The sequence below is a fragment of the Sarcophilus harrisii genome, chromosome 3 (genome assembly GCF_902635505.1).
Source record: "Sarcophilus harrisii chromosome 3, mSarHar1.11, whole genome shotgun sequence".
In the NCBI taxonomy this organism is placed as follows: Eukaryota; Metazoa; Chordata; class Mammalia; order Dasyuromorphia; family Dasyuridae; genus Sarcophilus; species Sarcophilus harrisii.
The window spans coordinates 256,371,002-256,392,561 of NC_045428.1; the positions used below are offsets into that span (position 1 = coordinate 256,371,002).

At 31.4% G+C, this 21,560-nt stretch overlaps 1 protein-coding gene across 1 annotated transcript in view; it reads left to right on the forward strand.

Annotated features, from left to right (window-relative positions):
* CFAP47 (cilia and flagella associated protein 47) overlaps positions 1–21,560 on the forward strand; it is a 759,462-nt gene that overhangs the window by 481,725 nt on the left and 256,177 nt on the right. Inside the window, exon 51 of the mRNA XM_031959439.1 lies at positions 9,710–9,813. Coding sequence (XP_031815299.1) covers positions 9,710–9,813 — 104 coding nt within the window. The remainder of the gene's footprint in view (positions 1–9,709; positions 9,814–21,560) is intronic.

Here is a 21,560-nt window from a genome sequence, read left to right on the forward strand (position 1 = left end):
ATAGGATATCCTTTTTAAATGAAGACTTTTGTCTTCAAGTACACTTTTAAAAAATTGCAGGGGTTTGTATTAATTCAATATATTTCAGCTCTTGAAACTAGCTTCATATGATCACAGCATTTTGAACTGGAAGGTCATCAAGTTCAAGCCCCATCATGTAAAAGATGAGAGTTCCAAGGAATAGAGACATTACTTAAGTTCACACAACTAATAAGCAGCAACTCATGAAGAAGTGCCAACCTTGTGATTCTATTTGTCCTGTATTAGTTAGCTGGAATATCAGTGAAATAGGAATCTATGTAAAGGGCCTGAAGATAAATATATCAATGGCATTTTACTAAATTCATTCTACAATTTAGGCAGGTGCATAGGTGTTGCCAATCATGCCATTTTCTTTGGTCTCCTAGTGGTTTTGCTCCTATTTAGTATTCTGTAATAAAGTTTGATGAATTATAATGTACTTGTGTAAATACATTTTAAAAATTATTTAAAACTAAATTACATATGATTGAATTTGTGTCTACTACAATTCACACTAAATTGGAAAACTTAAGCAATAACATAGGGATTCAAAATTTTAGCCATATTATCCTGTAATTTTTATTACTGATTATTATGCACTTTATATGTTGACACTTGTTGCATCTGATATATATCCCTTAAAATGGATTGATCAAATTCATTTTAACTTAACAGCAGAAAAACAGTATTGTAACTGAGCATATTTATATAATTACAATGAGTTTGATAAAGTGGTTTTGCTAACTTTGGAAATATTTGATTATCAACATATCTTTTTTGTAAATGTTTTGATCGTTTTTCCCTTTCTTTTTAAATTTCCTTATAGAGTGAAATGAATATTTATATTACTTGATTCAACAAATGTTTATAATGCTTTGACAGTCAAAATACCACGTGAAAATGCTTAAATCTCATCTCCAAAATTCATACTGATATGAGTTTCTTTATAAGAAATCTTAGAAATTATTATGAAACTAAGAAAATGTGACATTAAGAAGATAACCTAATTCTCTGGATTGAAGGAATGAATTTCTCTCTCTTGTTCAATCAGTCAATCAACACATTTATTCAGCACTTACTATGTGAGAGACACTATACTAGACGGTGAGTGTCTCTTCATGGATTATTCAATTGTGTTTTCTTGGGGTTTGATAGGAAAAAAAACAAAAACAAAACTAGCAGAGAATTAATGGAGAAAAAAGTACTAGATTTGGAGTTGGAAGATTTGAGGTCAGATCACATTTCTTCCAGTTACCATCTACCTGGTTCTAAACAAGATTTTTTCTTCCTTCCTTCCTTCCTTCCTTCCTTCCTTCCTTCCTTCCTTCCTTCCTTCCTTCCTTCCTTCCTTCCTTCCTTCTTTCTTTCAATTCATCAATAGTTATTCTTAATTTCTTCTGAAAAAATGACATCTTCAAGAAGGCAAATGCTCTTAATGCTCTGTTAGTTTTTATCACACAGAGAAACAGTGTTGTCTCACAATTTCAGGTCTATAGCATATTTAACAGAATATTCTCTTACCAGCAATGATCCCAAACAAGATATTGCTATTCTCTCTTAAAATTACTCTTATTATTAAGTTATTAATTAAGTTACTCCTGAAATTTTGAATATTTACATATTACCATATTTCTGCATTACAGGATCAATTGGAGATTTATGGAGAACTGCTTCTTGCAACTCTACTTCCATTTTCCTTTCCTTTTTGATTCTTTTTACTACCAGGTCATTATTCTAAAATAAAGTGTCAAGATGAAAACAATTTAATTAAACAAAAAAAAATAAACATATTCATAGGATCCTATGAAAATCTAGTGCCTACTGCCAAAGTCTTAAAAGACCATAGTTTCCCTCTCCCTCTCAATATCCTTTCCTTACTATCCTACTATTTTTGTGACTAACCTTTCACTGTACTAATGTTATTATTATTATTTAATCATAAAGGGTAGTTCTACTGTGGTAGAGAAGAGCAAGAAACTTTTGTTTTCCAGCTTTAAAAATTTGTCTAACATAGTTATTTGATTTCCTCCTCTGATTAAAAAAATAAAGTAATGCTTTTTACTTTAATGTAACATCAGTTTTCGAATAATATCCCTCCTTGTCTCCTCAACACAGAAATATATCCCTTGTAACAATGATTTTGAAAGAAATAATGGTGGTTATGGGAAGCAAATCAGTCAAAAAAATGTTGATAACATCTCTTCCACATCATAATCCTCATTGCATTTTCAATGTCACGGGTTTGCATAAGAAATTAAATGGGAATATGTGAGAGTTTTGCAGAAGCTGCAGATGATGGGCAAAGGAAATAGACCATACAAAAATTAAGAAACTCTGAAATGCATAAACTATATGCATATTATTGTATAATATCAACACATTTTGTCTTTTAATATCAAAAATATATACAAGTTCTTTTCTCTGGTATAGAAGATGGGCCACAAATTTGACACAGATTTTTTTTCCAGATTGTGGGGGCTGGCTGTTGCATCCCTATCCTAGCTTATGTAGAAGGGTTAATTACATGTGATATTTCACTTCCATAGTTCCTTTCTTCACCTCCTTCAATGGAAAGGGGCATATTCTTTAAACTTATCTACAGATTCAAAAATGGTCATAAGTAAGTAGCAATCAATTTTATTTTATTCTTTCCACTTAAATTGTTTCATTTCATTATGTTATTTCTCTTGTTCTGATTATTCTGCATCAGTTCAGTTTACCTTTTCTATGTGTTTGAATTCTTCGTTAATTTTATTTCTTATAATGCAATGACATTCAATTTCATTTACATATTACAATTTATTTATCTATACTTCAACCAACAGTTCTTTGCCAGGATGAAAAATGAACATTTCATTTTGTTATATATTAAATCATTTACATGAGTTTTTCAAAGAAAGATAAAACTCTGTGTTGGTGTTTTTTGTTTTTTTCTTTTTTTTTTTTTTTGGTCTTTGGGAATGTCCTACTCACTGCATTTCAATTTCTTAAATGTTAACTTTGTCTAAATCATGTGTATCTATCAACTTTAATTTTTTTTTCAATTTTAATTTTTAAAAACATAGGTATACACATTTCAAAGTGCTTTTCACTATGCTACTTGTGGTCTTTTCTGAGAAAGTGTTTCTTATGGATTTATCTTATTTTATTTTATGTCTATTTTTGGATCTTATCACATTATCATTAGAATTTGAAGGTACAAGCCAAGAATTATCTTTGTGGTAAATAAAACTACTTGATACTAAAGGGTTATTCTTTGAAATTAGATAATAAAATAGGTCTCTTTCCCTTCAGTTTTGAAATCTTATTATTATTTGACTCATCATGCTTTGCTTTCAAAATAACTGTTTCTATGAGTATTGTGGATGGCAAACTTTGCTTAGACAGAATATAATAATCAAACAACATCATCTTGTAATATGATGACCTGCATTTTCATTGAGAAAAGTTTCAGTTTTCAGAGTAAGACTTTATTTTAAGATTTATTTCCATGAATAAGAAGCACAGAGAAGAGAATTTTTTTTCTTAGTTTCTTTGTGTCATCATGACTATACATCTCCTTCGCACTTAAGCTCTTTTCTCTCTCTACTTCTCTATTGCTATTGATAATATTAATATCTTCCCAGTCATTGAGACTTGAAACCTGGATGCTGTCTTTGGTTGCATTTCTTCTCCCACAAATAATCAGTTACTAAGTTTAGTTAATTGTATCTTGGCAATATGTTGTTTCTGTATCTTCTTTCCCAGGCATACAGTGGTGGGTAATTTGGTTCAGATCTGGTTCTCTGTCTAGAATGCATTCAAATTGTTCCCTTCCTCTTGAATTTATTTTTCACTTTGATACAAAAATTAACCATACTAATTTATAACTTTAAGTAGATTACTTTTCTGCTTAAAAAAATTCATTAGATCCCCATTGCTCAGAAAGACAAAATTACTAATTCCTAAGCCTGATGTTTGAGGACTGAAAACCTAGCCCCCTTTTCATTGTTAAATTTCATTCACTGTATTTTCCAAGAAATTGGAATTCTAGCTATTCTCAGACTTTGTACTTCTCTTTTCTTCTTCTGTGTATTAGCATAGGTTAATACCTTATACCTGAAACTTATTTCATACTCCACTCCATTTCAGTTTGTTGAAATGCTTCTCTTCTTTTGAGGTTGAATTTAGTTGCCATCTTCTTCATAAAAATGTCCATTTTTCTCTTCTAGATCAAAGTGATATAAATATATATATATATATATATATATATATATATATATATATCTTATTGTCACAGTGTGACAAGAAGTTCACATGTTCTAGGTATGTCAAATCAATCAATAAAACCCATAGAACACATGAGGAAATAAAATTGGGGGTATAATCCTCAAAAACTGTGTTAGTGACTCATACAAAAAGATAGGAATCTAATTGAAAAAAGATAGCACAGTCATATACATTAAATAATTAAGAAATATATAAATACTACAATAAATAGTGGCTACCTTCTGGTTCCTAGCCCTAAACCCCTGGCTACATTAGCAAGTTGAACAGACCTCAACTCCCACTGAAGTTAGATACCATAATAGAAGGAAGTAGGGATATAGGTGGTATGGACTAGCTCTTCCTTGATCACAACTCCTACTAGACTAGAATATACAATAAAATATAAAATTTTACCTTGACAAAGACCCAGTTTGCTTATGAGCCCCTTGTAAGTTATTGTGAAGTGGTTCTGTTTTTGCATTCTTGCTATGTCTCAGAGAAGTCTGGCAGAAATCAACTTGAAATTTGAACTGTTTTCAGAATTTTTTCTAGTTGTGTTTGAACAAATTTACACATTATAGCTGTGCTGATTTTATTTATTATATGCACCTATTACTGTCCCTATTAAATTGTAAACTCCCCCAAAACAAGGACTAGATTATTTTTCTCATGCTACTAAGTGCTTTAGTAAATTTTTAATTTGTTAAATTAGGAAAAGATAATAAAATTAGATGCTTTAAAAACATGAATAATTGAATTCAACAAATATTTGTTAATAATCTCTCTTGGGAAATACATATTCTAAGTATTATGAGCTATAAATAAATGAATAGGGAGAGAAAATACATGCCCTCTAGGATCTCACTATCTAGAAATGAAAACTAAGATATGAACATAATTGATTATGATATAAATTAAAATATGATAAAATTAATTGGAAAAATATAAATAAAGTACAATACAATCAGAGGATAACCCTAGAAATTAGAATTAGGAGGATATGCTTCATGAAAGAAATAACAACTAGGCCTAATATTTCCTGATATAAATTTTTCTAGTAAGGTTATTTATTAAGTATTACTTCCACAGATCCCAACTCTGATACCTCATTGTGTTGAGATGATTATGTGTTATTAAAGATGATGCTCATTGAATATAATTTCTGGCAGATTCTGCCAGGATGAATATAGTCCTAGCAAAAGAATAAGTACATTCTGAGTAATGACTTACATAAGTATGAAAGGATTCTTCACCAATACAGTAGAACTACAAAAATGCTTAATCCCTATCCCTTTTCCTCTTATGATTCTGTAGTGACAATGCGTAAAGATGGAAAATGGTTGCCAATAATTGTATTATTCTTTTTAATGGTATTTTTTCTAATTACATATAAAGAAAATATTTCACATTTGTTTTTATAGGATTTTGAGTTCTCAATTTTTCTCCTTCCCTCCTCCCCTCCCCTGTCCCTCATATAGTAATCAATTTGATATAGATTATATATGTGAATTGTATTGCTCTCAAGCTTTCTAAAAGTTTTAATTTGGCTGTGTATATGCTATAAATTGAGATACTTGTCTATTGACCAATTAATGGAAGTACAAGTGGAGGAATAAGAAAAAATCTACCAAATACCCACACCATAACTTCAACAGACAAAAAAAGGGGTACGAATCTTAACTAGAAAAATAGTCCAAAGGTTCTCCTTGGACTAGCAAATGAAATTGGAAAAATTGGTTTTATTATGTAACCAAAGGAAGCAAGAAACATAATTTCAAGAGCCATTAAGTCATTATGTGCTACATTATATATGATAAATAATAAGAAAAAGATCATCACAAAGATACTTGCAGTTGATTCATCAACATATGTTGCAGAGAATGAAGAGGAATAGAAAAACTACAAAAAATTAAACATGATGCTTATAAAGTATAAGTTCTGGCAGATTCTACCAGAATGAGTACAATCCTAGCAAAAGAATAGTCTACTTTGAAGGTTAACAGCCTATTAAAGTATAGATGGATTCATCATCAATACACTAGAGCTATAAATATACCCTCTAGATTAAAGCATATGTGATGACCGCGTATTTTAAAATCAGTCGGAGTCAGGAATTCAGGTTAGGGGAAAATCGTCAGTCTTTATTCTAAGTGAAGAAAGATCGGAGGTGGAAGAGAATGGGCAATAGCAATGTGTGCAGCTGAGTCAAGAAGCTAGCTAGACCAGAAACCACATGACCAGCAGCTACCAGCACAGAACCCAGGCCCAATCTCTCCCAGCTTCTCTTCCTGTCTGCCTCTACCCACCAAAATCATCATTTCCTATACAACTCATCAGGACTTGCACAGAGAGTGGGCGGGGCCATTCTTTATCCAAGCATGTATATTAATAGAGTATAGTCCAATTACTATTTCGCCTCACGTGCTTGGGACCTCAGTGCACCAACTCAATCCTCAGCCCATTACAAGCATATACTATAATAGTGGTTAATTTCAATTCTGTGCTGAGAACAGGTGAGGATGGTGAGAAAAATGCATGTGAATGGGATTTAAGTGAGATAGACGTACACGAAATTGTCATCCTCACTCTGTCTTCCAGAGTCATTGAAGTACAGTGGCAGGACAAAAAGTGATTGGTGATGGCTCAGGTGATCCTCTGGATCATTTTGGTATCTTTGATGTTTAATTAAGCTCAAAGTTTTCCACAACGTGTTTCATCTGTTTTCATGGCTGTTGGAACAAATTGTTTTCATCTACCCATTCTGCCTTTTACACGCTTGTGTAGATAACCCTTTAATTCATAGATTGTTTTAAGGCCTAGTGGTTCTGTGAAGCTCATTTATCATGTCTGTTGAGATGGTTTTACTGGGGTTAATTACTACTACATATTGTACAAATTCTTGGAGTCACAGGTGAGAGCTGGGTGATAGATGGGGCATTAAAGATAAATGAGCAGCTCAATAAAAAGGTGACAAAAATGAATGAAAGGAACTAATATTTGTAGACTGAATAAAGGTCTACAACCTATATTTTATATATATAGGCTATATAAAAAGGTTTTAGACCTATTTAGATAAAACTTTCTTCAAGAAAAAAGTCAGAAGACCCCAAATAGCAAAGCAAAAAATGAAATCATTTGTATTTTAAAGACAAGAGATTCATCAGTCAAGGTGGGAGCCATGACTGATTAGTTGTCTATATAGTCAGATCATTAAATTTTTAGTGAAAATATACAAATTAATATAATAGCTTTAAAAGAATAACATTGAGAAACAAGCAATTAAATCAACCTGGATGTGAACTTTTAAATTATTGATGAAAAATAGGAAAAGAGAATCATAGATATGGACTACTATAATTTCATACAGTAGTTTAGTCTATGTGAATCAATAGGTGAAACAAGGAAAATGGAAAAACCCCAAAAGCTCTTGAGTCAGCAAACACTTGACTTATTGACAATATCAGTTTAGAGGAAACATTCACTGGCAAAATCTTAACAGAGAAGGATAATGAAAAATTATGAGCCTTAAAGGCTCATAGAACAGCAAAAAAAAAATAGTGGAAGAAAAATTATTTTAAAGAAACTAGATAAGAAACCCAGATGAGCAAAGTCATCCCAAAGGAATTTAAGGCTGAAAGTAGAAGAACAGCAAATGTGGAAAAAAATGCGTAAAAGATTCAACAAATATTTTTTAAACAAACTTGACCATCAAATACAGTAACTCCATTATAATTTTCTCCAGCCATATAAGTGCATATATATATGAAAGGGAATGAAGAGGAGAAACATGGGAAAAGTGACTGAATTTGATGAAGTATGCATGACACTAGTGTGAGGGTATTGAACCCTTATTAAATTAACAAATTATCGGAAGTAGAAGAAGATAGTATTGGGAAAAAACACAAAAATGAAAAAAAAAACTTGTCTACTTACAATTTAATTTTTTAAGTAACAAAGATAACATCAACAACTACAAATCCACATTTTTAACATTTTGGTGAATATTTTATTTTTGGCTTCCTCAAATTATTCCATTTATTATTACCACTTTTGTTTGTTCAATATTTATCATATATATGTATAATTTCATGTAATAACCATTTAGATATGCATAAGGGCATAATTAAAGAAGGCATTAGTGAAACAGACAGGTTTTGCAAAAGCAATTCCACAGCACACCATGTCTTTACTATGACATAGTTGGGTTTAAGAGGGAGACGATGCATTGTACTTATTGTTTGTTGATCTAAAAAGGCTTTTGGTTTGTAACTATTTCATCTTTTCTTATACCATGAAAATGCTGCTTTCAAGGTTCTAGTTTATCTTTCATCTATACTTTAAAAAATTAAGATTCCTTTAAAGATATAGCAATGGAATTAATCCTGTTCAACAATGATCATATAATTAATATAAGAGGAGGTAGAAAACAAACATTAAAAATATCATATGAATGTAATAAATAAAGTATGAAAGACAAAAAGGTAATCATTGCAAATGCTGTCATAAAATGGCTAATTTGCCAATGTCTTCTTTTCGGATTAATTACATTATAATAATAGATATTATCTATGAAATATATTTATCTTCCAAAACACAACTTTGTGAGATAGGTGCTATTATTAATCTCCATTTTATAAAAGAGGAACCAGAGGCAGAAAAAGGTTAAGAGACTTGCCAAGTGCCAAACAGATAGAACATATCTGAGTCAGAATTTGAACTCAGGTCTTCTTGGCTCCACATCTAACATTCTCTATCTATTGCATGAGCCACATAGTAATTCGCCATTATTTTGACAATGTTAAACTCATAAATGGCTTTTAAAATTGATGTCTAGACATTCTTAGTCATTGAACAGAAGAGATTCTAGACAAAATGTGGATTAATTTGCTTTTCAGTAGCTTCCATGCAAGGGTGTGCTGGTAAATGTTTTTAACAATCTGTACTTTGAAAAAAAAAAAAGCATGCAGAACACACTTTTGAGTTTAATATTTTATCAACATTTTATGCATCATTTTCTTAAGTCTAGAGAATAAAAGAAAAAAATCATGTGTAGATTTATAGTTAGCCAATTTCTGTAATTGTTCACACTGAAAATTTAACCTTTGACCTGGTAGATAGGAATTGACTGTAATACACTCCTGTACACTTTTCAATAATACTCCATGTCTCTCCACAAGTTTCTTGTCCTAGACTTGCCATCTACCAAAATACTCTATGAATTAGATATTTCCTTTTTTTGCCACAGTTCCATCAAAACTTATTTATACAATTTGACTTTATCTTGAAAGTAGTTTATGATTGCTAACTAAAAGAATAACACAGAAATATTTTATTGATGGCAATAAGAAGAGAAGAGAGAAAAAAAGAATTTTTATATTAGAGATATTGAGAAGCCATACTAGGGAAATTTATTTAAAAATGTTTTGTTTTTATTTTTCAGATAACAAAGGAAGTGTTTCACATGTAAAAGTTTGGTTTTTCCTAGAAATTAATAGCTTCCCAGCACCACCTGTAGATACTGTTGAAGTAACTTGTGCCACTTTGGTAAGTCCTCTTAAAATATTCCAAAGAATGTTTTGCTGTCTAATATGGTGGGTGAAAGGTGAAATGACTGAGGAAATGAAGATTCAAACTTCAAATCATATCAAATTATTAAGCAATGCATAGGAATTGCCCAACAAATCAGGTCCAGGATTGGGTTTGGCAGTGGACCCCAAATGGAAGGGGACACATATTTTTAAATATTAAAAACAAATAATCAAACAAGACCAGTTGTTACAAGTGCATCTTGCTAGTGGCTGCTGGGGATCTAACTCTGACCTGCAGAATAGATCCCTTCATGTCAGAGGATGATAATGGTACAAGGAGACTGAAAGACAGTTGCATTCTCTGACTTCTCTCCTCTTCCCTCTTGCCTATGATTTATTTCATTCCCAATTCACAAGCAACATCTGCATCAGTAAAGGCTGATTTGCAACTCCTTCATGTGTGTTATGATTCACAGCTGTGGGGGCTTTCCAGAGAATGATCTTCACCTTCACACTTAGGCTTATTCCTTAATAACCAATTAAAAGTAAGCAATCAGAATACAAAACTGAGTAATCTGATTTCTCATTGGAGAAAAGAATAAAATTTTTTCAATTTGGCAAGGGGAGAGTGAACAGGGCAATTCCCTGAAATCACAAAAAAGAAGTATTGCACGCCTTTCAAGTATCTGTTAAGAAAACAGTAACTGATTGTTATTATAACACAGATAAAACAAAGGTTGTTTGAGATGCACAATTATAAGAAAACTCCTTGCACCAATATTTGGATCTTACTAGTTTTCTGGTCAGCATGATTTAAGTCTTCATTTAAGTCTCTAAGCAACAGGTTAGAAATGCTTCCCAGCTCTGCAAGACTTGATTCAAAGGAATAAAATCGATTCACAATTCCCATGATTCAATAAAGTTTTCTCAAAAGTCAGAAATTTATCTAGATACAATTTGAATAGAAAGGGAACCAAGCTGACTTTAGAAATGGGTCACAAGATGACGTCAGCAGCATTCATTTAATTTCTACTACCACTTGCTCTCTTAATTCCTCATGTCCCTCAATAAATAAATGAATTTTTTCTTATATATACTCTATTTGCTACCGTTAGGGAAAAAAATGGACATGCCTAAGTGATCATTTTGGTGAAGCTGTGAAAATCCTCTTTTTAAATCCAGTAACATAAACCTCAATTGCTAATACAAAAACCTATTAGCTATGTAATATCTTGTACTATTTAGCATTCTTTGGGTATGCGTTTTGAATTTAATCTTCTGAAGTGAACATGACCTTAACTTAAATCCTTGTCCTCATATAATTCCTATCAAAAATGAATATATAACAATAAGTTCTTTAGTCACATTTCAATATGAATTCAACCTAGTTCCTAGCTACATTAACCTTAGCAAATTGGAGGAAATTGTATTTGGAACAATCTGCATAAATGTAGGAATGAGTAACTACCATGATTAATAGGATTAAACATACATGGATAATTACAACATTACTAAATCTTTTTCTGGGATTATTGAGTAGAGGAAAAGGTTCATTTTCTCAGTTCTTAAAAGAATTCAAGGAAACATGTTTTACTTGTTTAGAGAATATTTTAATTTTGACTTTCCTCTTTTAATGTACCTACTTTATTTTTAAATCCTCATATAGAAGCATAATATTATATAGAACAGAGCATCTAAAAAAATAATCCTGATGTTACTTGATGTAGGTTTTTTCTGTCTTCCATTTTGTCCTCTTATGGAATTTTGTATATTTTAATAGTTTGATAGTCCTTGTTTTCCTAAAGGATTCAAAATAAATAATATATATTTTGTCAAGAAGTGCTGTCATTTCTATTTGTAAATAAAGTAAAAAATATCTTTCACCTCCATGCCTTTTTACACAACAATCTCCTAAGGCTAGAATGGATTTCTCCATATCTCTATTTTTCTTCATATCTTCTTTAAGGTTCAACTCAGGAACTTTTTCCTCTATAAAACTCTGTCTGATCCCTCATGAGAAATGATCCCTCCCTCTTTGAGTCTCTTGAAACATGCTTTTTTATTTCCTTATAAACTTTGCTTATGTATTTAATTATTCTCTTATAACTTTGTGCACATTTTTCATCCTTCTAATACACTTTCTTTACAATATCATGTAGACAGGTTTTAGATTTTAGAGGTTAGAAAACTGAGGCTCAAAGAAATGTATAATGCTGTAACTAGCGTTATACATATAGTAAAATTGATTTCAAATATTGGAACCATGCTTTGAATCCAGATCACTTGATGTTAATAGCATCACTCTTTGTAAGATAGCACTGCCTTCCTAAATTGTAATTATGCTTAATATACTTTTTTAAATCTTCAAATTCACCATATCATATATTGAGTACATGTTTATTGATGTAACCTGAAAAAAAAGATCCTAGGAATAGTCTCCCTGAAAAAAAAAAAAAAAAAAAAAAAAAAAAGATAGTATAATATTTGAATGAATAAAGATACAATGAATAAAGTGCTAGATTTTGAAGGAGGAAGACTCATCTTCCTGAATTCAAATTTGGCCTTAAACACCTACTAGATTACTCTGGACAAGGTACTTAATCCTCTTTTTCAGTTTCCTCATATATGTAAAATAAGGTGGAAAAAGGAAGTGGAAAACCACTCCAAAATTTCCAGAGAAAACTCTAGAGGATCATGAAAAGATGCATGTAACTCAACAATTCTCTCCAGCAATGGGTATTTTTGAATATTATTTTAAACTGGAATTTGTTTTGTGTTGTTTATTTATGATTGTCTTATTATTATGCACTTTCAACTCTCATTTAGTGAAGATTACTGTTACTGAAATAAAACATAATGAGGTAGAAAGGTTCCTGGATTTGGAATTAGAAGATCTGCCAGTCTTGAAATCTGTCAGTTTTGAAACTGACATTTAGTAGCTATGTGACTTAAATAAATTACTTAATCTTTGTAAGCTCCAATTTCTTCATCATTGGCACAAAAATGCTTGTACTAAATACCTCATAGAGTTGCTGTAAGGAGTTTTATAAATCTTTGAAAGCTATTGAAATGTTATGTTAATGAGGGAAGCCTCATTCTGGTGACCCAGTTAAATATTTGGCTTTATATTTGCTCTGCTTACTTCTTTAGACCAAAAGCTGGGTTGTGTGATGTTTTAAAATTGTTTCTTATATATACTGTGTTGAGCTTTCTTTACTTTCTTTTTTGTTGAAAGTCATACTAACACTTTAGAACAATTGCTACATAGTAGTAGCTTAACACTGCTAGTTGAATGGAATTGAAAAGCAAATATACTACTCAAGATATTGTATGATAAAACATTTTTCAGTAACAATTGCTTTGATAATCTGCTGACTTTTATTACAAAAATCAGATATTTATGATTTATGACAGAATTGCAAATAATCTTTTAGGAGTTCATTTATTGACTCATGGGTTATAATTTTATGAGAAATTTGCTTTTTTCTTCCATATTTGCTATGGTAGTGGGAAAAAGTAAGTTTAGATATCCTAGTAATTTTATGCTCTTGGTTATTCTTTCCATGAAAAATATGCCAGTTGGTGATAATAGAGAGGCTGATGATGGGGTTCTGAGCTTCTAGCTTCCCTGAAAATTTTCCTTATCATGAGAAGATCTGAATTCTACTTTTCCTTCTACCACTAATTAGTTGTTTAAATTATGGCAAGTCATTTAACTTCTTTGCATTTTAATTACTTGCCTGAAATCATGGGGGGAATTCTATATTTTATTCTTTGTATTATTTAATTATTTTTTTTGTATTACACATGTATCTGTTTTGAAGACTACAGTTTGTGTTTTAGAATGGACAGAAAAGAGTACCACACCTACCTATTGCCTCTGATAAATCTACTTAAAAAAATATTTGAATCAGATAGGTGATTAATACCAGAACTTACTTTTTGTCCTGTCTTAAAGTCACCTGCATTAAAAACAAGAGGGAATCTTGGGAAGGGGAACTCTGGGGAGGGGAATTCTTGTTAAGTAGATATTTGGAACTGAGTGTTGTTCTTTTTTTATAGAGGTTTAGATGTTGGAAACAGAAGATATAATCTAAGTCTGTGGGTATTTTGTTTGACTATAAACTCCTGTGGATTTAGGTAGAGTTGCTTTGTCAGAACTGATATTCTCCTCCTAAAATAGAGGTTCTAGTCTTTTACTGACATGTGCAATGTATAACCTGGAATAGACGATGTCCAAAACCGATAGCAGAGAGTGGTCAGCAGAGACAAGGTATTCACTATACTGTGAACCACCATCCACTCTACAAGATCATCTGAGACAAGGGACTTAACACTCCATTTGAGCAATCATGCCCAGCAGAAAGTAGAAGTTAATGTTAGATCTGTAAAGATCAGCAAGGAACAACACATCCAGGAAAGATACTATATCTAATAGGAAGCAAGCCCAAGTGAGAACAGTGTAATTGCATCACCAGATGACCCTGATAGAGACATCAGTGATGGAGTCATTAGTTGCTCTGGCTCCACATATTCCTGATGTACACCTCACTCTCTTTATTGTAACAATTATTACAAGCTATTTCCTTAAAAAAGACTTTAAGCTAGTAAGATCTCCCTCAGCTACTTGTGAGCAACAAATGTTAGCTATCTTTATTTCTTACAGTGGTGCCTTCTAGCAGGAGACACAGTGATTTTTAAAAAAAATTTAATTGAACTGGAAAAATCTTTTCCTTCCTCTTCTTCCTCCCCCTTTTTGTCTTCCTCTTCCTCCTCCTCCTCCTTTTTTTTTCTTTCTTCCCTTCCTCCTCCTCCTCCTTTTTAAAGAAGGGATTAGTTACAGATTAATATCTAGTTTCTGATGGGCAAAATCACCACTCTACCTTGATAAGAGACAAGAAAGAACTGTAAAATTTCTGAATTAAATAAGAAAAAAAGTTCTCTTTTGGTTTCTTGTAGAAGTAAAACTATGAACAATACTCATTCTATTTTAATTTTGACATGTTTTAAATGTACTATGCCATTCAAATGTACTAAAGATGAAATAAATCTTTTTGGCATTTATCATGTATTTGAAAAGTGAGATTAAAGATTTAGGAGGGATGCAGATAATTTTAATAACAATGGGACAAAAACACTGATTTTAGGAATCTTAATTTAAGATTATCTGATTTTTTTTCAACATGATTTAAATTTCAAACTACTATATAAAGGAAAAAAATAAAATAACAAGTAGAAGTATGGTAGAGGAGTCAGAAGGCAAATGAAACAAAAGATTGAAACATAAAATAAAAATCAGGAGTAGAATTTATCATGTTAGAAAAAAAAGCAGGGGTAGTATCATAATCTCAGACATAGTTAAAGCTAAAATAGAATTTGATTAAAAGAGAAAAATAGGAAACTATACCCTATCTGTCTTAGAACTCAAGCTTGATTCTAGATCTTCCAAGCTTTAAAGACATCTTTTTGGCAATATGCTATGCAGCTTTTAGAAAGTGATTAAACTGTGAATTTCCTGTGCCCCAGAGATTCTATTACAACACATAAGCCTTAATAAAGTCAATGAAAAGAGAGAAATAAGCACCAAAAATCTTTGTAGTATCAGTGTTGATGATCACAAAGAAGTTAAACAAAATATATATCCATCAATTGGGAAAGAGCTAAATAAACAATCCATGGTAGATAAATATAATGGAATATAACTACCCCATAAAAAGAATGAATAAGAAAAAGTGAGAGCATGAAGAAAAGTGTTGGAAATGATTCAAAGTGAAATAAGATTAAACAGAAATACAATATCCAGAACAATGTAGATAGAAAGAATAATAACAATGAAAAATAAAACTGAATGATATATGGTTATAATATTCAAGCATGGCAGGGAGGGGGGGAAGGGACGGGAAGAGAGTTCTTTGTAAAACTGGGGGACAATGGCTTTCAAACTTTGCATATAGTATCAGAGTTAGTTAATCTGTTGACAATGTTGAAATGATTTTTTCCCTTTTCCTCTTTATTCTTTGTTAGGATGAGTGACTTCCTAGAAAATGAGGGAAGTAAAAAATATATTTGGAAATAAAGAGCCCAGCTTTTGGGATAAGAATTCACTATTTGACAAAAACTGCTGGGAAAATTGGAAACTAGTATGGCAGAAACTAGGCATTGACTCACACCTAACACCATATACCAAGATAAGGTTGAAATGGGTTCATGATCTAGACATAAAGAATGATATTATAAACAAATTAGAAGAACAGAGGATAGTTTACCTCTCAGATCTGTGGAGGAGGAAGGAATTTGTGACCAAAGAAGAACTAGAGACCATTATTGATCACAAAATAGATAATTTTGATTATATTAAGTTAAAAAGTTTTTGTACAAACAAAACTAATGCAGAAAAGATTAGAAGGGAAGCAATAAACGGGGAAAACATTTTTACATTCAAAGGCTCTGATAAAAACCTCATTTCTAAAATATATAGAGAATTGATTCAAATTTATAGTAGTTCAAGCCATTCTCCAATTGATAAATGGTCAAAAGAAATGAACAGACAATTTTCAGATGAAGAAATTGAAACTATATGTAGTCATATGAAAAGATGCTCCAAATCACTATTGATCAGAGAAATGCAAATAAAGACAACTCTGAGATACCACTATGCATCTCTCAGATTGGCTAAAATGACAGGAAACGATAATGACCAGTGTTGGAGGAAATTGGGACACTGATACATTGTTGGTGGAACTGTGAATGGATCCAACCATTCTGGAGAGCAATTCAGAACTATGCTCAAAAAATTATCAAATTGTGCATACCCTTTGATCCAGCAGTGTTTCTACTGGGCTTATATCCCAAAGAGACCTTAAAGGAGGGAAAGGGACCTGTATGTACACGAATGTTTGTGGCAGCCCTTTTTGTAGTGGCAAGAAATTGGAAACCCAGTGGATGCCCATCAGTTGGAGAATGGCTGAATAAATTATGGTATATGAATGTCATGGGATATTATTATTCTATAAGAAATGACCAGCAGGATGATTTCAGAAAGGCCTGGAGAAACTTACATGAACTGATGCTGAGTAAAACAAGCAGGACCCAGGAGATCATTATATACTTCAACAACAATACTATATGATGATCAATTCTGATGGACGTGGGTCTCTTCCACAATTAGATGATTCAACCAGTACCACTTGTACAGTGATGAAGAGAGCCATCCACACATAGAGAGAAGACCATGGGAACTGAGTGTGGACCACAGCATAGCATTCTTACTTTCTCTGTTGTTGTTTGCTTGCATTTTGTTTTCTTTCTCAGTTTTTTTCTTTCTCCTTGATCTGATTTTTCTTGTGCAGCAAGATAATTATATAAATGTGTATGCATATATTGGATTTAACATATATTTTAACATATCTAACATGTATTGGACTACTTGTCCCTAGGGGAGGGGATGATGGGGAAGGAGGGGAACAAAAGGTTTTGCAAGAGTCAGTGTTGAAAAATTTCCCATGCATATGCTTTGTAAATAAAAAGACTTAATTAAAAAAATAAAGGGGACATAAAAATAAAAAGTATGAATAACAATTATATAAAAATTTCATGGTCATCCAGTTATGGTTATGATAGGTTGATGATTATTTTTTTCTATTTTTCCTATGATGTTTTATATTCTGATTATACCCTTCTTCTAATATTAACATAATTAACATGATCTTTTTCATCTTGGATTTTTTTTCCCTGAGACTGATAACTTGATATCTTCTGGAAGATTTTATATTTTTAGCTACTCTTTCTTATATGGAAATTCCCCTTTCATTTCTCTTTCTGCCCCAAAACACTGCATGTGAAGGAGAAATTGGAAAACCGTCTTCATACTGTTTCTGCCACCATTACTCACCAAAGTTTCTTGTGATTATTCTTTTTCTCAGTAATCCATAAGAGTTGTGCTATTATATCTCTTAAGTGTTTTGTCATACTCCCAGATCTATTCTCTGCCTTCAAAGTCATATATAGAATAATGTCTTCTGAGGTATTTTCATTTTCCATTTCATCAATCTCATTTTATCATGACCAATATTTTTATTCTATCTTGGATAATCCATAAGAATGTTCACATTTTTTATTCACAATCACCTATGACTTTACTATGTCCAGAAACTTTTGGAGTTCCTTTCTCTTATCATGACCTTCTATTCTTCTGTTATATCTTTTATGCTCACTTCTAAACTAACCTCCTTTTCATCTTCACTATGAACGCCACAACCTTCAGCCTTTCTCAACTCAACACATATTTAATAAATGCATTCTGTATCTGAGACACTATGTTAGATGTTTATGATATATTAAGATAAAAATATAATGTGCCTGCTCAAATTCTGCCTACATTCTATTGGATAATAATAGCATATATGCAAGTGAATAAATAAAAAAGTACGTGAAAAGTAATATAAAATTCAATAAAATGCATGCTAATTAACCAAGAGCAATATGGAAGGCCTTGTGTAGAAAGTAGCATTAGAGTAATTTGAGGGAAACTATAATGTAAGATGGGAGTCTGGGAGGAGGAAAGGAATTAGTACAATTCATTCTAGACTTGGAAAACCACTTGTGCAAAAGGCATGCATGTGGGAAACAGTATGTGATTTACAGGGAGCTGTTAGCAGCTCAATTTGACCAGAAGAAAAGCATTTAGGAGATTCATTTGGCATAAGACACTTTGTCTTTTATATTGTGTTTTATCTGAAATGTGAAAGAATTGGTTGACTAATGCATGATGAAATTTTTGTGCACGATAATTTATGCTAAGAACTTAGTATATCTATCTAGTTAATATATTTATTTATCTATATTCTATACACCTACCTCTCTTTATATGTAGATATTATATATAATTTTATTTGAGCCTAGAACTCTGGGTCTTAGTTCTTATAATTGACTTCTGTTTCTGAGCAGACCTACAAGTATAAGTTGGGAAATGAACATAAGGGATAGTCAATAAGAGAGAGAATAACTGAGTTCCTCTCAAGGACGACGAAATCTTTTTGATCAGGAAAATTTAATAAATTGATTATGATTAAGAAAGTCTTGTCTACACTTGCTTTTGATGATGATGACTAAACCAATATGTGTGGATATATAGGAAACTTCTGGTAAATAGTAAAATATAGAGTCATTTCTGTCAGCTAGGGCTTAGCAATATGCCAATCCTCATAACAGGAACAGTCGATTTCTTTTATTCTTTTCACATTAATCTTTTATTCTAGGAGCTTGAAATATTTGCACTTTATAAAGCTATTGTTTGCCCATATAGTATTTGGATCTCTTTTGAAGTAAATAATAAAAAATACTAGATTCTCAAAGTTGAAAATAAATTCTACTTTATAATATTGGGACAATTTTACTCAATAAAAGTGCTTTTCTTTCTATAAATTTCATAATTTTGTCATTGTCTTTAGAGTCAGATGCTTAAGGCATGTCATCTTGTATCAAAGTTATTGATATTCTGGTTACCTTTTAATATTAATCTTAAGAAAATTAATGAAGATCTTAATAGAAAAATAGATTACAACACTTATCTTTGCTTTTTCAACAAATCTAAACAATATTTATGTGATTTCTTTTATTTGATTCATTGGTAGGCAATTGCCTAAAGTGCATTACATGGGAAACAAAAATAAACTTTCATTATTTTGTAAGATTAAAAAAAATTTAATCATATGCATGTTTTTATATGACATTGATGAAATTCTTATCTCATACAATTGTTTGAACATATATATAAATTTAGATAATTTAATCATTTGAAATTTATTGTAATTCAGAGTATAAAATATTTATCTAAGTAAAATTTTGCCAAATTACTTTCCAGTGTGTTTGGCTATTGCCACCAAATAGGGAACTCCTTAGTCAGTAATCTGTGTTTTGGGGTTTATCAGAAACTGGATTACTAGAGATTTATTATGAAATATTGTTTCTAAATTTATTTCTACAAATCTACATTTATATTTTCATCAAATAGCTTGGCAATCATTCCTTTGTAAGTGTAGTTTAAGACATGGTGGCACCAATTCCTAACTTTCTGACTTTTTCTGTTGTATTAATTGATCTTATTCTCCCACATTAAATTTGACATTTTATTTGGTAAAACACTATAAAATATTCCTCTGATAATTTTATAAGTATAATGCTAATCTTCAGAATATTTAGAATAATATGATATTTAAAATTATATTACCATGACCCAGAAATGAATACTGAACATCTAAAGTAAGAATCTTAGCATCATGGATTTACAGTTCTAAAGAAATATAAAAACCTTCCACCTTATCTTTATTTTATAGTTGAGCAAACTGAGGCCAAGTCAGATGAATTAAGTAGTAGGGCTAAGACTTATATCTTAGTCCCCAGCTACAAAATTAGTATTCTTTCCATTGTAACAACAAGATAGAACCTTAGATTGATGAATCTTTTATTTTAATTCTGTAAAAATATATTGCATTTATAGATGGGTTAATATTTTTATAGTTTAATGCACTTGGCTGTTTTAGTAAATGGAATTTCTCTTCTAATCTCTTCTCCTGGCTTTAGATAGTAATGATTAGAAGACCTGATAATTTGTGTGTGGATTTTTTTTAGTATCCTGCTATTTTACTGAAGCTATTGTTTTTTAAATTGAATTTATATATATATATATATATATAATCATATTATCTGAAGTAAAAATAGTGTAACATCCTCTTTGCCTGTGTTTATTTCTTAAATTTCTTTTTTTATTTTTGGTCTTATTGCTAAGAACTAGCATTTCCATCACTGTCTCTTTATTGTTAATAAATAATGCTAGTTCTTGGTTTAAGTTATCTATCCTTTATAGGACCACATAATTCTTTTTGAAGAACCAGATTGTAGAAGGATATTCTTATGGTCCTTTTTATCTTTTTACTTATCAAGTAGAATAATTTACATTTGGTATACTTGTTATAATTGATTTCCTCTGAAGGAAAAACAGATGATATGCAGATTGATGCTCATGCATGTAATAGTGCAACCTTGGATGCTGGAACTGATAGATTTCTTAAAGATTTCTTAGCTATAATAAATTGAACTAATTGGTTGATCCTACAAAGTTTGGCATTACTATGGTGAGTTTAGGAGTTGGGGCAAATAGAAACAGGTTTGAAAGTTTTGAGTTGGTTGAGATCATGAATGGCTTCTATGCTTTGAGTTTGGGTGACATAGAGATAAAGAAAGAAAAGCAAGACAGCAACAAGGTAAAAAGAGGATGAAGGGCGGAAGTAAAAAAGAAAAAAAGAAAAGGAAGTAAGGAAGGTAGGAAGTGAGGAAGGAAGGTAGGAAAGAAGAATGGAATGAAGGAAGGAAAGAAAAAATGAAGGAAGGAAGGAAGAGAAGGAAAGAAGAAAGGAAAGAACGAAAGAAATGAAAGAAAGGAGAAAAGAAGGAAAGAAATCAAAGAGGGAGGGAGGAAGGGAAAATGAAAGGGAAAAAAGGAGAAAATGAACAAGGGAAAAAGGAAAGAAGGGAGGAAGGAAGGGAGGAAGAAAGAAAGGAAGGAATAAAGGAAAGGAAGGAAGGAAAGGAGGGAGGAATGAATATAAATGAGGAATGAAAGAAAACAAGAAGGGAAAATAGAAATATAAACATTGCATATTCCTTTCAATTGATATAGAATTGAATTGTGTATGTTGCTCTCTTCATGTTCGCAACTACTACCTTGTGGTATCCTACCTCCCTGTCCTGTCTATTATGTAGATA